The sequence below is a fragment of the Peromyscus leucopus genome, chromosome 11 (assembly GCF_004664715.2).
Source record: "Peromyscus leucopus breed LL Stock chromosome 11, UCI_PerLeu_2.1, whole genome shotgun sequence".
NCBI classification, from domain to species: domain Eukaryota; kingdom Metazoa; phylum Chordata; class Mammalia; order Rodentia; family Cricetidae; genus Peromyscus; species Peromyscus leucopus.
The window spans coordinates 6,167,799-6,185,873 of NC_051072.1; the positions used below are offsets into that span (position 1 = coordinate 6,167,799).

Here is an 18,075-nt window from a genome sequence, read left to right on the forward strand (position 1 = left end):
TGTAACACAGTCAAGCCTTTGTTAGCAGCCCCATCCCACTTCTTGATTATTTGGGGATTCACCCATTTAAACCTTAAGCCTCTTTCTCTTCCGTTGACCGGGTTCTGTTTCTCTCTTCGTAGCCTAGAGCCTAAGCCAGCACTTGCCGAGTTACAGTTAGGATGCCCCTGTGCCCAGTCACCATTCTGAAAAACATTACAATGTTCCATGACTGTGGATTAAAAACAGACATTGTCTGCTTCCCACATGTATCCTAGACAGGTTTTATTTAATGTTTCATGTCAGAATATTGTAAATATAAGAGGATGACTCTAAATAAATGCAAACAAAGACAAACTTGTGGTCTTTTTGTCTGGACTTACTTTAAAAAAAAAAAAAAGCTGGAGTTTGGAGGGAGTTTCCTCTCTGTCCTGTCACTAATGGGAGACCTCTCCTCCCCATTCTTTGTCTTAACTTCTCCCATAGGCCTCTTCGAGGTTACTTGTCCGCCCCAGCAGCTCTGAGACTCCCAGTGCGGCTGAGCTTGTTAGTGCAATCGAGGAACTTGTGAAGAGCAAAATGGTAAGTAAGGCTTCCCGTCAAGCATCAGGTCTGTAAGTCACCGCTGCCTGTGCAGAGGTTTGCCTTTGCCATGGATTGCTCTCCGGTGGAACTGAAGCTACAGACTCCTCTCATGTGACCAGGATGGAATCTAGGGGTCTGCTCTGTCGTCCTAAGGTTCATCAGTGGCTCTGAAGGACTCCCAGACCTCACAACACCTGTGACTCTAACAGTTGCAATTTATTGCATAAGAGGACCAGCTTAAAATCGGCCAAGAAAAAGAATGCACAGGGAAGGGTCCAGAAAATTCCAGGACCCGGCACTTGAGCATCTTCATATGAACAAATCACACTTGGCACTTATGTAGGACAGCACAGAGAGCATTGATTGACAGCTGCAGTGTTTATTTGAGCCTCTGTATCCAGACTCTGGGGGATGCTCAGTTATGTATGCTGGTCAGCTACGTGCATGGCTGACCATGCATCTACTCTGAGATGCCCTGTGAAGCACACACCACCCCCATACAATTGTATTTAAAAGAAGGGCTTGTCAAAGACCTTCCATAAAACATGAACAGTAAGAGAGGATTTCACAAGTGATGCATCCAGCATCCCTGAGGTCTCAGCACTGCGGCTTTGTGCCGGGGGCTTCCTTGTTACACACACATTTGTGTAAGGGACTAGTGGGTACCACAGCCAGGGTGACCATCCAAACAGTCACAGAAGCACATGATCCTGTGTCTCCATCAGAATGTCGGCAGCCTCCATGGTGCCATGTCAGGCAGATCACACCTGAGGACAGGCTGCCAGAAGTAGCCTGAGACTCAGTTGTTTCAGGCCCAGGCAGCTGGTACAGTTATAAGGACATGTCCCTGTGGACACACACGAACCCAGTGACTGCTCCTTTTTGCTCTCGCCTATATTTCTCTTTTCTCTTTTTCTTCATTGTTCATATGAACAGAGTTCGGTCTAATGAGCCCCAGCTGTCCAGCCAGCATAGGGCGGAATGTCCTCCCTCACCCCCAGTCCTGGCTTCCTGTCCTCACCCACCTGATCCATGAGTATGACGCCAGCCCTGACACTTACGGAAGAGCGTGTTCTTCCAGTAAAGGTCAACTGCTATTTATTTATCAGAGTGCAATTTTTGAATCAGGTTCCATTTGTTAACTAACTTGGTGTCCTGATTTTCATAAGTAAGAGCCACAGCTAATGTGATTTTCCAGCTCTGTGGGCTTCCTTTAACAAGGTTGCACGTACAGACCCGTGTCCTCACAGCTCTGTGACGATGAAGAGTCTGTTCCCATTAAGGGAGAAAGCAGGACACAGACTAGCAATATCACTTTACTAATAGCAAGCTAAGGCAGTGATACCACGTGCTCCTGCACTTTGGTCCTGTTTGTCCAAATCCATCTATTTTCCAGCTAAACCGTTCTGCAGATCTAGCTGGAAGCTTGGGAGGCTTTAAAATGGCTGGAATCCCTAGGTACATTCAGTGCATCAGGTGGAGAAAGAGAGTTGGTAAACACCAGTTAGAAGGTCACCAGTAGGTAACCAATGTCACGTTAATCATCAGTGTTCAACTCAAAGATCCTTTAAATACCTCAGACTCTGCCTGAGGTGGTACAGTGGTAACAGCACATGACCAGTCTCCTGCAGCCACTGAGAGGAGTGTTTTACACACACACACACACACACACACACACAAATTGATTTTTATTCTGATTTTCCTCTTTACCCACCTCCTCTGAGTCAATAGAGGTATTGTTGCTTTTGCTGTTTTGAAGATTTATGTTTTTATTTTATGTGTATGAGCATTTTTTTACCTGCATGTATGTGTGTGCACCTCATGCATGCAGTACCTGCAGAGGCCAGAAGAGGTTGTCTAGAGCTGCCATGGGAGTTCTGGGCCTAGAAACAGTCTTCTGCAAGAGCAGCGAATGCTGTCAACTGTTGAGCGTCTCTCCAGCCCCTCCATGTTTCTTTAGTAGCGCAGTTTGATCTGTTGCTAGAAATTCTGTCATTTTCCAGTCACATCCTTTGTATCTTATGACGTAGACTGTCTTACCCTAACACCAGCCCTGAACTTCTTCCAGGCGCTGGAGGATCGTCCCAGCTCACTGCTTGTCGACCAGGGAGACAGTAGCAGCCCCTCCTTCAATCCCTCAGACAATTCCCTCCTCTCGTCCTCCTCGCCCATCGACGAAATGGAAGAAAGAAAATCCAGCTCTCTAAAGAGAAGGCAGTAAGCAGCGTCGGCATCCTCACCATCTCCACCTCCCTCCCAGCCAGGAGTGGGAGTCACCTCTGAGTTAGCCAGAGGAGATCGGGGCCTGCTGAGAGAGTGTGCATGTGGAAGTGTGTGTGTACATACATGTGGGGGGGGTTGCACATGTGTGTATGTATGTATATATATACACGTGTGTTTGCATTTGTGTGTGTATGTTTATGTGTGTGCATGTGTATGTGTTAATATATACATGTGTATTTGTGTGTGTGTGTGTGTGTGTGTGTGTGTGTGTGTGTGTGTGTGTAAGGATTTGGTAATCCATAGCTACAGTTTCTATCTATTGTTCTCCATGTCTGGTATGTTTATAAATAAGAACACTTCATGAAAAGAATATCGTCTGTAGTTTTTGGTGAGAAACTCTTATACTTGCTATTGTTTATGTAGCTGTGAAGAAAAAAGGAAGCAACATAAAATTAAACTCACATGAAATTAATCAAAATGTGAATATTTCAAAATGTAACTTGGTAGCAGTGTTTCTCAAGTCTCGTAAAGCCAGTTATGGTGACGACCGTCCCAAGAGTTCACACCAAAGGCTTAAACTTAGTATGGATGAGAGAAGACTGGACGCTTGGGGTGGGGGGAGCAACCTGGTGTGAGTCAGGCAGTCCCAGTGACTTGAATGGTACTGGCACATGGGAAGTGCCGGGGTGATGTTGGCTGAGAGAATGAATGAGAAATTTGGGATTTGTGTGGTTTTTCCTCCTGTAGTGTTGCTTCTTTCCCGCATCCAAATAATTGTTTTATAATTCTTAAAGTATAATTACATCAACCTTCCCATACCCCCCCCCAAATTTCATGGCCTCTTGTCCTTAATTATTATTGTTACATACATATGCACATAAGTATATAAACACAACCTGCTGAGTCCAGCTGGTGTTGCTTCTGTGTATATGATGTCAGAGTTGACCACTTGATATTGGTTAACCAGCTGAAGGGACCGCGTTCCTTGGGATGGCTACGTTTCCCTTTCTCAGCTCTCCTTAGTTTCCTGTAATCCTTTGACTAGGATTGGGCCCCGTGAGTCTTCCTGTCCCATACTAACATGTTCATTGGTGTTATCATTGTTGAGGTCTTATTGTTGAAGTATCAGGAGTGAAGCTTCCCTCACATTTCTAGGAAAACATACTGGGTAGGAGACTTCCTTGTCCTCTGGCTCTTATAACCTTCCTGTCCCTCTTCTGGAGTGTTCCCTGAGCATTGGAAATAGGGGCAGTATCGTAGATGTATCTGTTGTGGCTGGGCACTGTCAACAGCTGTCATGTTCTCTGCGTTTTGACCAGCTGTGGCTTTCTATAAGGGTCTCCATCTGCTGCAACAAGGAGCTTTTTTGATGAGGAGTGAGTTAGATTTGTCTGTAGGCCTAAGACTAAGTGTTTAGAATGCAGTTAGGGCTTATACTGGTTTAGTGAAGGGACAGTAAGACCCTGAGACCATACCCTCCCAAGCCCCAGACCATTGGCTAGTTTTCCAGTGCCAGGCATGGCTTCCTTCTCCTGTGTGGTCCTTAAATCCAAGTATACAGCTGTTGGTTGCCATGTGTCATTTTTGCACCTCTAGAGATACCTTGCCATGTTGAACATCATTGTTGTTGTCAGTAAGCATTGGGAAGGTTATTGCTTGTGTCTCTCCCTTGACAGCTTCCATAGCGCCATTTGGTACTGTGAAATCTAGTCCTCAGGCAGAGGCTTTCAGGTCAGATCCAGCTCAAATCCTCCAAGTCCTGTGTTGCAAGTGAATGGTGGCTTCAGCAATAGAGACTTGTCTTTAACATCTGGAGACAGCCAGCTGGCCTGGGGACTGTTCTCTTTTATCTAAGCACCTTTGGTCATTTCAGACAGATACACTTCAGTGTGATGTACATACTTTAAATATCTGAAATAGAACATTTTTTCTGTATGTCCACTGAAGCCTAAAATGACTTAATTAAAAAAAAAAAAAAAACTGCACCCCTAACGTCATACCTTCATAACAAAGTTGTGCCCGTGCTTCTTGTTATTTTCATTCTATGCCGTCTTTCTACCTGTGTGGGAATCAGAGTGCATGGCCGATAGAGTGCTCATGGTTTTATGCCGTCTTTCTACCTGTGTGTGCATCAGAGTGCATGGCCGATAGAGTGCTCATGGTCATCCTCTTACCCTGTCGGACTCACTTGTATAAATTTAATACATTATTGCACAGTCCTAAAAGAATCCATTCTCACAAAAGCAAATTTGATATGATAATTCATTCGGGAAAACAGATTCTGTATCTCTCTTTTTCTAGCTATGTTTTGCAAGAATTAGTGGAGACGGAGCGAGACTATGTGCGGGACCTTGGCTGTGTGGTTGAGGTATGTATCTTCAGAAGCTTCATAACCTGAATCATCGGAGAGGTGCTGTTTTAGATGGCAGAATGGTGATACTGTCTCAAAAGCCTTAAGAAATATAGCTAACTATCTTAGTAATCTGTATCCAATTGTAAAGAATTTTTTTACATAGTATATCCTGATATATATAGTATGTCATTAGGTTTTTTAGATTATTATGGCCAGCAGTTTTGTGATTATCATATTGAAAGTTCACCTTTCATTATTTTGTAAGATTAGATGTCCCCACAGAAACAATAGTAATATTAGTTGAAAAGTCAGCATGGCTGAGCTACAGATTCAGTCCAGTCTGAATCCACATACTGCTGCCACTGGCCTGTGCCTCTACTAGGGCATTGATTTATAGCTGTGCGTAGAATAGCTGGCCCACAATTTCCAGTCACTAGCATTTGCTGGGCTCTTTGTAGCTACAGCAAAGCCACTGCCATCTGTACTGGTCAGTTACAGACAGGAACATCACCATCAGCTCAGTTCATCCAAAGGCCTCTTTGGGGTGGGTGGGGGGGTGGGGGGGTGGGAGGGTGGGTGGGTGGGTAGGTGGTTTCATACTATGTTCGGCAGCCTCAGCTAACTTGGAACTCACAGTGTAGCCCAGGATTTTCTCAACCTTGTGGCAGCCCTCCTGCCTCGGCCTACTGAGTGTTGTAATGGATATGACCAACCACACCTGGATCTGTTTTTTTTAGACTTAGCCTGGATGTTTAGCTAAGGCTGGTCATGAACTCATAACCCTCATGCCTATACTTCCCAAGTGCTGTTTTTACAGATTGTGCCACCACCCCAGGCTCTAAAGCAGAGGAATTTTTATTGTATAAAATGTTATTTTTCTTTCAGCTTTGCAGGTATGTGCAGAACCATACCTTTTGGGTATACATCTCATTAAAAGTAGCAGCTGTTGTGCTGTAGTATTAGCTCAGTGGTCTAGCCTTTGCTTAGTGTGCACACAGCCAGGGTTCCATCCTCAGCACAGCAGAAGAGCAATAGTGATCATAGTCACTGCAGTTCCCTGACATAAACGTTTAGGATGCCTGGTTTTCCTGCAGTCATTGGTAGCAATAAGGTTTCCAGTGTAAACTACATCTCATTAGAATCGAATGGAAGTTTTATTTTGTGCTTCAAAACAGGATCTTGCTGTGTAATCTGGAATGGTCTCACACTCACTCTTCCCGCCTTGGCTACCCAAGCTGCACCATATCCAGCCAGACGGAGTGTAAAGCATGCTTTAGCTGTATGGTTAATCCACCTGTGTTAACACACAATTTATAGAAGGAATATTGTTAAATTCCCTTCAATGTGCTGTGTAACAATCTCAGAAATCAGTTCCTTTGTTTGTGATGTAAACCCTAAAATCAGGGATGACTTCTGACTAAGCAGCTTTCTACTGTTTAGTAGCGGACAGGATTGCTCGCTTTGTGAAACCACTTACATCTTTCCAGCTATCTAAGTGCCTTAGGAGAGTTTTCATGATTTATAAATGTTACATGGTTAAAGAGAGCAATCACAGCAGTGACTGTAGCAGTGTATTTGGAGCAATAGGTAAGGACACTTTCCATGGGCATTTTTGGTTTGTTCTTAAACAAGGCGGTGTGTGTCTGTGGCGTGTGGCGTGACTGTTACTCCAGTATGTGATGCAGACGTTTCATGTATGCACTCATTTCCACACATTGCTTTGTAGGGCTACATGGCGCTTATGAAAGAAGACGGTGTTCCCGACGACATGAAGGGAAAAGACAAGATCGTGTTCGGCAACATCCACCAGATTTACGACTGGCACAGAGAGTACGTCAGACACTCTCATGCACGATGCTGTCTCGGGCCTGGGCAGGGCTAGAGGAAATGTTTAATTCATTTTGTCCTGTAACCTGCGTAGCTTTGTGGAGAGTTTGAGTGAAAGACAGAGTGCTGTGCTGTTGTGGCATTTCACGGCAGGGAAAGAGTCATGTTTGCCATGCTAGCCTCTGCCAGGATGCCCGGTCCCTGGACAGAGGCCGTCCGCTTGCGGTCATGACCTACCACTAAGCATTTTCTTCCTCTCTGCACTAATTAGCTCTTTATCATTGTAACCAAAGTACCCAACAGAAGCGACTTTGTGGAAGAAAAGATTGAGTTTGGCTCAGATTTTCAGAGGGTTTTCTCAGATGGCTCGGCACCATGAGCTCTGGGCAAGAAAGCCTGGCTGAGGAAATTCTTCTTTTATCTTAGATAGGAAACAGAGAATGAGCTGGGAAAGGAGCTGGGATAATATTCCCCAAAGAACCAGTCCCAGTGACGGACTTCCTACAGAAGGTCCCTAGCTCCTCAAGTTCCACAGCATCTCCAAATGGTGCCACCAGCTGGAGACCTAGCCCTGGAAAGGCAAGCCTATGGAGATTGTTTCATATTCAGACAGACCATGGGGCCTGAAGGTCCATGGTCATCTCATTAAGTGAAACTCAAAGGGTTCTCATGTTCTCTTCTGGACTCAGAGTGAATTGACCTGTACCTGTTTGTCAGAAAAATAATCAGGAAGTTTCATATTTGTAACACTTGGGGATACAGGTTTAACATCCCTTTCCAGAAAGAGGAAGAAGGAAATAGCAAGGAAGAATTAGACCAAAGCAGAGTGGAAACCCTTTACGTCCTGTAATCGCATATGGAGCCCAGGAGCACACCAGAGTGTGGGCCTCACATTTGCAGCCCACAAAGCTGCGCTCTTGGCCTCACTTACTGCTGTAGCCTTTCTTGGTGGAGGGTCCAGATTTCTGACATCTCAAAAAACCTGAGCTCTTCCTTGTAACTTGTCTTTATTCTCACAGCATCCTGCGTGGTCCCTGCAGGCTCCTTGTTGGGAATCTGACCCTAAGACACATCTCTGGCTTCCCATTTGGGAGTCTCAGTAAAAACCTCTCTGACCAGTAAATCTTGCCAGGGTCAGCTGCCAACTTGAGCAATTTCTTGCCCCACTTGGAGCATGGCTGTGGTAGTCGAGACGTCCTTGGGTAGCTGACCCAAGGAAAACACTTTTCTAGGTGGTCATGTAAGAGCAAAGCACCCAGAAGCTCTCTTTTAAAAGCCTGCCATAGCTGGAATCTGGCTAATTGCTGAGACACCTTCAGAGCCTCTTTCCATAATATTCACCCGGTGCAGAAAGGCTTTCTAGTGGCATTCTCCTTAAAGACCATGTCTGTACCTCAAACATGCTATCTTTTTTTTAGCCAAACTGCAAGTTTTTACATCTCTCTGCTATTCCTGCTCCCTATTCTAGAAAACCTGGCTGAAAGCAGCCTGCGTTAACTGTGCCACAGCCTGAGTGCTGTGCTCTCTTGAGATCTTCTCCACCATATTTATGTGTTCATTACTTTCACAGTCAGCCTTGGACGGTGATGTAGCTTCCTGGTAGAGTTCAATCCCCAGAACCACAAAAGGAAAACAAATTCCCTGCCATCCAGGTGTCCTGACCTGGACAAATGTTTGTAGCTACCACCACTGTCAGAATGTGACATCCAGGGCCTCCAAGCCAGTCCCCCGTCCAGTCCTTGCACCATCTGAAACCTCCTGAGTGCATTCTTTCCTGTCCACATGTCTGTTGACATCTACTCCTCTGCTCCCCCACCAGAAGCACACATTAAGTTCTGTGTGTAGCATTCTGGGGCTCCTATAGCCCACCATCTCCAGACATTTCCAAATTCTGCCTATAAACCAGTTCTAAACAACTAAGAACTACATGGTGAGGCTTATTCAGAGCAGTAGCTCAGGTCTGTTAGGTCTGATTCTCTGAATCAGATTTTTCTTTCTGTGACCAAAATACCTTACATACATGGAGGATTAATACCTAAATTGAGGCTTTTCTGTCTTGCCCAGTCCTGCAGCTACTTTTAAAATAATCATTCAGAGGCTTAATATTAATTACAGACTTGTTTGGCCTATTGCTCAGGCTTATTACTAACTAGCTCTTATAACAAAATAACCCATTTCTATTAACCTATGTTTTGCCATGTATCTCGTGGCTTTACCTGTGTTCTAATACATCTTGCTCCTCCAGCAGCTGGTAGGCGTCTTTTCCCGACTCCACCCTTCTTCCCCTAGCTCCACCCTTCTTCCCCCTGTATCTCTGCTTGGATTACCCACCTGGCTCTACTCTGCCTTTCTATAGGCCAAAGCAGTTTCTTTATTAACCAGTGGTAATCAAACATATTCACAGTGTACAGAAAGTGTACACAGCAGATGGAGGGTTAACACCTTATGTACCTAAGGGATGGAGGGCTAGTGCCCTCTGCACAGGGTGGAAGGCTTGTTTCACTCACAGTTTCGGAGGGCTTGCTCCGGCCGCAGGGTGGAAGGTGCAGCCCAGTGCTGCCAGTCATGCTGCCTACATTTTTGCTTCCAGGAACTTATCTCGGGCATAGCAGGGGTCTTGACATAGACTGCCGTAAACAATTTCAAGATATGCTGATGGGATAACAAAGCTAAGGGCCAAAGGAACTCTTGCTATCCATAGGTCACAAGGAGATTAAGATGTATGTCTTCATTGTGAATATGGCTCATCCCACCTGTATGATTTTTCTCGGAAACATGCAGGTTTATACATGGGAAGAAGGGTGCTTCCCAGCCCTTGTGCTAAGAGGAAGTGTGGATGAGAAGATGTGCTGATAGTCCTTCAGATGAAGTTAGACTCGCCTTTGCATAGGTCCTTAGCTGTTTCTCACACACCCACACCAGTTAGATTTATTGGATTAATTTTTTTCTCCTTTCATGTATCCGTGCTTTGAGAATTTCATACGTGTATGCAATCTCTTGATCACCTCCACCCACTCTCCCCATAATGTCTCTTAGCCAGCCCCCGTACATCCCCTCCCGACTTCATAGCCTCTCATTTTTTCTCTCCCTCTTTATAGCTCACCAAGTCCAGTTAACGCTGCCCATATGTGCGTGGGTGGAAGACCATCCACTGGAGCCTGGGAAACCTAGGAGAGGCCACACCCCCAAGAAAGCTAGCTCTCCCTCCCCCCAGCAGCCACTCCTGCTCAGCTAGCCTTGTCTGAGATCTGTCTCAGGAAGGAGAAGGTTGCCTCTATGTAAGCAACCCTCACTGTGGTTTTGCTAGTTATGCTAAAATTCTTGTGTCTGAGCCAGCAAGAAATACAAACCAGACCACCAGGAAATGAAAAGCACTTTTTCCTCCAACTGTCCCTTGGTTTCCCTGTCTTTCTGCCCTGCTTCAGGTCCATGTTCACTTGTCGCCATACACTCGGGAAAGACACTGTGGCAGGAGGAATGTGTAGTTTAGGAAATTCCTCACCCCCTTTTGACAGGAAGTAGAGAGCAGCAGGAGGTGCAGCCATCCTCCAGCTATGGCCTAGTCCCCTGGTTTCCTGTGGCCTCCCACCACATAGACAGCCCAGCTGAGCATCAAGCATTCACAGCAGAGCCTGTCACCCCTCTGTGCCTCCATTCTTCATCCACACCACATACACAGCAGCATCTTCACACCCAGTCACGGGTTGATAGCTGCATCCCACTCAGCAGCATCTGCGTACAGTGAGACTCTGTTTCTAGTCGAGCTGCAGCTGCCTTGTGAGTCCACGTTACTGTCAGAGCATTTAGAATTCACTTGCCCAACTTAGTGCCAATGGAGAAGTCGACAGGATGTCCCAGGAAAATAAACTTTGGTCACCGTGTTTTGCTCACACCTATCCTAGGCAGGCGAGGTGTATGGCAGCCAGTGTGTGGGAGCTTGCCTTGGCCTGACGGAACTTACCACCATACACCTGCCCTCTTGTTTACAATTTGAAAACCCTTCATTGTCTAGGGCTGCTTCACGCTGGCCACTGATACTGCCGTGGGGTTCCAGCTGCAGCCCTCCATCTCCAGGACCTGGACAGGCTCCTGCTGTCTTGCTTTGTCAACACAGCTACTCCCCTCCTGGAGCATGCTCTCCTCCTCTGCCCAGCCCAGCCCTCATTAAAGCTGAGGCTGGGGGCCAGAGGAAAGTATGTGCTGCATACATTGAGGACTGGAGTTTCCATGCCCAGCACCATGTAAATGCCGGGGGGGCACAGAAACCTCCCCATAGTAAGTACCAGGGCACAGGAGGTGGAGACAGGATCCCGGGGTGAGCGAGCTGGCCAGCAAGACTAGCCAGATCAGTGAGCTCTGGCTTCACATGAGAGACCTTGCCTCATTAGTCACGGTGGGGCAGGGTCAAAGTAGAGAACCTGCCGTCAGCTTTGGGCTCCACACACATGTGCACAAACATGCACTCGCACCCTTACACACGCATACACACACAAACAAAATGATTTAAAAAAAAAAATCTGAGGCCACAGACCCACTTACTTAGTCATTAGGCCTGACTGCTCCGGTCGGATTCTGTTTCCCCAGCTAGCAGATAATGTTTGTGCCCGCTGAGCCATGAACTACCATAGAGGTGTAGGAAGGTGTTAAAATAGGGCATTTCAAGTCATGCTTTGTGTCTTGCTCTTATCTCTGTAAAGGGAGCATAAAGCCTAAAACCTTTGAACTCATGAAAAGCTTTTCATTCGCACAAGCTCAGTAGCATCTAATTCACTAGAACACATAGATAAATGATGGGCAACTTTAAACACACCTCAGCATACACTCTACAGACTATGGGCATAACACAAGTGTGGTGCATCCAGGTCAGAAGGGGACACGTGGGGAAGGGAACTAGCTCAGCAGGCAAAGGCAGTTGCCACCAAGCCTGAGGACCTGAGTTTGATCCCAGAACCCACTGCAGTAATCTGCCCTCCACAGGTATACCATTGCACGTGAGTGTGCACACAAACACATACAAAATAAATAAAAAGTAAAAGGGGAAGATATTCGGTACTTTAATTTCAGTTCCCAAAGCTGATTCCTAATGCTGTGACAGAGAAGGGAGAAATGGCGAATTCCTGTGATGGCCAGTGGCATTGGATTCAGAGATACTATGCATCATAGTGTTTGTAGCCAGGGAGACTTTAAAACCCCAAGTGCTACAAAGCTCAGCATAACTTGCAAAATATTAGCACATGTAAGTGGCAAGGCAACGCGTATCTTGAAGAGCTGGCCACAGCTATGACGCCAGTATCCTCTGGTCCTCTATGAAGCTAAAATGTCTAACTAAACTTGATTTCAGTGATGTCTGAGAAAATTTCAGAAAGCTGGCACAGGCGAAATCATTTTTTGTCTGTCACCTACTTTGAGCCTCTAAAAATGATCATAGAATGGACTTGAAGTTCGTGGGAAAGAAGACTAAATTTTCAGAAATGGAAAGGACCAATGCTTTGGAATATTTGTTCTCACTCAGTATCTGGCCAGATGTTAGTGCATGTGCCCTTGAAAGAAACTGAGACAAGAAACATTAATTGTTCAGTATTTGTGAAATTATTAAGGCCACTCCACGTAGTTAAAAGGAAAGTTTATTAGTGGCGCAACTTACAAATGAAGGGATAGGTAGGTCACAGGGTCTGGGGAAGGTGTATCGCAGTCCACCGGTGTTCTCTTGAGCTCTGCTCGGTCAACCTCCACCGTCCAGGGTCCAGGAACAGAGAGCACCATGTGTCCTGGTCTCAGGGCTTCAGGGCCCTCTTTCGGCCCCACCTTGTAGGCATGACAGTTACCGAAGCCTCAAAGGGGGTTGGGACTTCCAGACCAAGGCTGGAATGGCTACCCACTGTAGTCCAGAAAAGTTGAGGGGGAAGTTTCTCCTCTGTCTTGGCTTTTTGCATTGTTTTTACACTCTATTCTAACCAAGGGTTTTCTGCCTGACTTAGACTTGTGAAGTATGAATTGTACTCTTCCAAGTTGTCCACCTCTGCATAGACTGAGTCTGCAGCTAAGAAGACAAGTTGCAAAGAATTCTGATATTTTTCTGTCTCCAGCTTTTTTTTAGGAGAGTTGGAGAAGTGCCTTGAAGATCCAGAAAAACTGGGATCTCTTTTTGTAAAGCATGTGAGTACAGAGGCACTGTTTATGTCCTCTTCTGTTATTGGCATCTTTAGTGACTTGAAGATGAGGCCACTTGACATTTATAGGAGTGAATGCTGTCCAGCATTTGTAGTTTTAATCCGCTGTGGCTTGTCTGCCTCTGAGTTACCTGCTTTCCCACTCCTGACCCTGTCTGGATACTTGGACTGCAACAATGCAGGTTGGTCGGAGGGCTCCAGAGCCAGACAGGCTTGACACAGTAACCTTGAAGGTGACTGAAAGCAGACAAGTGTTTGGTAATTATGTCCTGCCCAGACTTGCAGTGGGCTTAATATACTAGCCAAATACATGTGAGTATCCAAAATAAATGATACGTATGCCAGTTGTTTTAAGGGGAAAAAAAAAACACTATATTTTCGAGAATAAGGCTTTTGCATTTTTGCATTATCCTTAATATCAAGCTTAATGGAAGGTAGATTTTCATATCTGCTTCCGCACTCCATATATTGTAGGATTTTATTGTTGCTACTGTGAAGCACATGAAAAAAAAAGTCCACAGACAGTAGTTAAGAGACGAATAAATACCTTAAATATCCTTTCTAAGTGATTGTAGATAGTTATTTCTGGCATATACCAGAATTTGGTAGAGGATAATTTCTTAAAGGCTGGCACACCACAGGCTCTGAAAAGACTGCGTGTGGTCTTCTCCCTCACTGTGTGCTATCTGTTTAGCTGACTGGCCTTCAGAGCCTTTTGCCCCAGGTAGTCTTGCGTATCATGAACACAAGTTGGAAGCTAGCTGCTGACTTGGCAAGTTCTTCAGGTGTTAGTACAGGTCATCACACCTTACCCCAAATCAAGACTGTTAGCGTCATCGCTGGTCCTTCGGGAGAGTCTCAAAGTATTGTCAAGCCAAGGCACATGTTTTCCAGAATTCTTTTTTTTCCCTCTTGAACTCTGGGATTTTCGCTGTTCTTCCACACTGCCAGCTGTGTGTCTTGCCGTGAGATGACAGGCTTACTTCATCAGTGCTCACTAAAATTTCCACCAGATTCCAGAGTAAAAATAATTACAGTGCGTGCCCATCATTCTGTCAGGCTCAATTGGTGGTTCATAACAAAAGCAGTTGTTGAACTTAATCAGTCAGGAGTACTTTTCCTTAAGGCAGTTCCTGAACAGACAGAGGAGTTAAGCAGACCTCCATCCTGACATGGGAACACTGAAAGCATGTGTGTGCCATGTTGGAGTTTTAATGAGATGAAGGACGTTTATGACTTCATCGGTGGCATTCTGAAGTGGAGCTGGCATTTTCCACGGCAGATTGGCAGTGGTGTCAAAACTTGCTGTGATGCCAGTGATTTACCACACTACGGACCTGTGGTGCCTCAACATGGATATCAGCACCACAGAAGGCCAACAATAGCCTACTGGTGTTTTGAAAGTGATTTTTGACCTGAGGGAAGCACAGATAGGCTCCATGGAGCCTGAGGGATCTGCATACATAGCTTCAAAAGCCATCGAATTAACAGGAGGCCTGCTGTCCCTCTTTTCCCTGCTATGGGATTTGAGATTAAACACTTATAAAACTGGGCGGTGGGGCCGCACGCCTCTAATCCCAGTACTCGGAAGGCACAGGCGGATCTCTGTGAGTTCAAGGCCAGCCTGGGCTACAGAGTGAGTTCCAGGAAAGGCGTAAAGCTACACAGAGAAACCCTGTCTTGAAATACCGAAAAAAAAAAAAAAAAAAAAAAGACTTACTAAAATCAGACTGGTCACCAGGACTGCTGGCAGCCTTGGAGTAATGGAAGTGTATTCTCACGCTGCCAGTGGTATTGCTGGTACAGTAAAGTGAAGGATCGGGTCTGTAGCAGGAATGAGAACAGTGGGCTGATTCAGAGCCCAGAGCCAGGGTAGGCTAATGCCCTGAATCTGGCGTGAGCTCCCAAGGGTGGCGGCCTTGCTCTAAGATCCTTTTCTGTATGTGCTGATAGCCTCCCTGAACTCTCAGAGGTTTAACCGTCTGTTTGCCTTTTTCCTCTTAGGAGAGAAGGCTGCACATGTACATAGTTTACTGTCAAAATAAGCCAAAGTCTGAGCATATTGTCTCCGAGTACATTGACACCTTTTTTGAGGTAAGACGCAACATGGGAACAGATGGATTCTGAATCTTTTACTGCATCGTGATTACTAGAAGCTAAAGTGTCACTGATTTCCCAGGAAAAAGGAATCCTCAAGAACTGGCCTGAAGAGATTTGTGCCGTAAAGCTTGCTTTATCGTCTATAAATCAAAGAAATGAGTGTGGACTCAGTCTGTAGTCAGAGCCTGCCATTCAGAAGGCCAGTGTGGTTAAAAATAAAGGCTTTGAGCAGTGTGTGGTAGCTCATCCCCTAGATCCCAGCTACAGGGTGGAAAGATCACAAGTTTAAGGCTCACTTGGGCTACATAGCAAGATAAAGTTCACCGGATAACATAACAAAACCATACCTCAAAATAAATGAATCAGAGGACTAGGTAATGGCTGGGAACAGAGCTCAGAGGTAGAAAACCTCCTGCCATGCCTGAAGCCCAGTCCAGTCCCCTGGGATGGGTGGGAAGGGCTGTGGAATTTGGTTTGCTTTGTTTGTGTTGTTGTTGCTTCATGCCTGATCCAGTGGAAGCCAGAGAGAGCACTGGATCTCCTGGAACTGGAGTTTGGCACTTGGACTCTGGGGATTGAACCTGGGTCCTCTTAGAGAACAGCCAGCACTCTCAACCACTGAGCCCTCCCTCCAGCCCTGGGAGAAAGGGTTTTTAATCATTGTATATTTAAAGTTCATTACAAACTCAGTCACTCAGATCTAGACTTCTTCCCTTAGCATGACATATGTCATGAAAAAGAAAACACCTGAAAAGAATGCCTTAATAATCCAAGGCTCCAAAGGCTACCACAGGCCAGTCTGTATCACATACCTTCTCCCCTGGGGCGGGCAGGGCAGAAAGAAGCCTTGAAATGAATAGCTGTCTCTGAAAATGCACTCAGAAAGATTCAAGCCAAATGTTTGCATCCCCAGAGATCGGATCGGAAGCTCTTGTTGCCTGCCTGCCTGCCTGCCTTCCTTCCTTCCTTCCTCCCTTCCTTCCTTCCTCCCTCCCTCCCTCTCTTCCTTCCTTCCTTCCTCTCTCCCTCCCTCCCTGTCTTCCTTCCTTCCTTCCTCTCTCCCTCCCTCCCTCCCTTCCTCCCTCTTTTCCTCCCCTCCTTCCTTCCTCCCTTCCCTCCTTCTCTCCCTCCCTCCCTCCCTCCCTCCCTTCCTTCCTCCCTTCCTCCCTCCCTCCCTCCCTCTTTTCCTCCCTCTTTTCCTCCCCTCCTTCCTTCCTTCTCCCTTCCCTCCTTCTCTCCCTCCCTCTCCCTTCCTCTCTCCCTTCTTCCTTCCTTTCTTTCTTTTTTTCATTACCTTACCAATTGGGGTATTATAGTTAATTATAAGGAATAAAATGTTACCCTTCAAAAAACAACACTTGAAGTGGTTTGTTTTTCCCCTTCAAATCTGCAGGACTTAAAGCAGCGCCTCGGCCACCGCCTGCAGCTCACGGATCTGTTGATCAAACCTGTGCAGAGAATCATGAAGTACCAGCTGCTCCTGAAGGTGAGGGGGGAGCAAGCACAGGGTCACAGTCCACAGGTGTGGAAGAAGGTCTCCCTGCCTCCTTAAAGAGCTGCCTTGTTACTTCTGCTTTTAAATGTTTCTGAGTAATTCTTGACATTAGTAAGACACCTTTGCACAGCTTTTTTAATATTTAATTCCTCTCAAGTTCTGAATCAAAGCGTCAATTAAAACAAACTTTGTGTCTCTACCCTATGCCTTGGAATGGTAGTGGTTTTTCTTTAGCTCTATCAACCTTATTTTAAATATATATATATTTTTTATGTGTATGAGTATTCTAACTAAATGCATAACTGTGCATCATGTGTGTGCCAGGTACCCGTGGAGACCAGATGGCATGGGAAGGCCTGGGAACCAGATACAAACAGTTTTCAGCCATCATATGGGTGCTGGGAATCAAACCTAGGTCCTCTCCAAGAGCAACTAGTGCTCTTAACTACTCAGCCATTTCTCCAGCTCGTCTTGGATTCCTGATAAAACTAAGCTTTGAGTCCCTATATACCTGTTTCTGTTGGCCTAGCAATAGCTGTGAATTGCTTTGCGTTACTGAGCTCCACCAGAGATGACATCATCTGAAACTTAGGGTGTGGGTGTAAAGAGAGGCCGCAGCTAGCTGGTCTTGGAATAGAGTAGGAGCCAAGGCTGGCTTCACCGTCAGGATACCTTTGTGCTGTGGCTCTGAGAGGAACGAATGAGGACGAGGAAAGAATGTTCTGAACCAAGAGCCTGTTGAAAGAAGAAGGGCAGTCAGAGGCCAGCTGCCACTGTCCACCACTCACCACAGCCCTTTCTTTCTTCACGTCCCTCACAGGACTTCCTCAAGTACTCAAAGAAAGCTAGCCTGGATACGTCAGAATTAGAGGTATTTTGTGGTCCTGCTCTACCCATGCAAACCGCCTACCATCATGGGGTCTTGGGAGGGGTCACATCAGGGGGATGGGATCTCTGTGCCCTCTCTAGAGAGAAACTGAAATTGGATGGAGGACTGAGAGGAGGCCTGACCTTTTACTCTGCTTTCTCCCCACCCGCAGAAAGCCGTAGAAGTCATGTGCATAGTTCCGAAGCGCTGTAACGACATGATGAACGTTGGCAGGCTGCAAGGATTTGACGTAATGCAGTTGTTCTTTGAGGGCTCCCCTGCCTCCTGTCCCTTTCCTTTGTCCTGATATTTCTCCGCACATCTGGAAAGCTGGTCCCTCTGTTTCGGTTTTCTTTGTCTTCTCTCACTGTCCTTCAGTGTGACTGACTTCCAACCTCTCTGCAGTGCCTTTGGTTTACTTTAAGGAACCTTCCTCTGCCTGAAGCCGTTAGAGTAGAGGCAAGCAGGGCTATGC

General features: G+C 46.1%; 1 protein-coding gene across 1 annotated transcript in view; it reads left to right on the plus strand.

Moving 5' to 3' along the window:
* Positions 1 to 18,075, plus strand: part of Trio (trio Rho guanine nucleotide exchange factor) — a 317,342-nt gene that overhangs the window by 275,305 nt on the left and 23,962 nt on the right. The window contains 9 exon segments of the mRNA XM_028868161.2: positions 466 to 561; positions 2,633 to 2,781; positions 5,089 to 5,155; positions 6,867 to 6,970; positions 13,054 to 13,123; positions 15,142 to 15,231; positions 16,631 to 16,723; positions 17,553 to 17,603; positions 17,773 to 17,850. Of these exon segments, the coding sequence (XP_028723994.2) occupies positions 466 to 561; positions 2,633 to 2,781; positions 5,089 to 5,155; positions 6,867 to 6,970; positions 13,054 to 13,123; positions 15,142 to 15,231; positions 16,631 to 16,723; positions 17,553 to 17,603; positions 17,773 to 17,850 (798 nt within the window).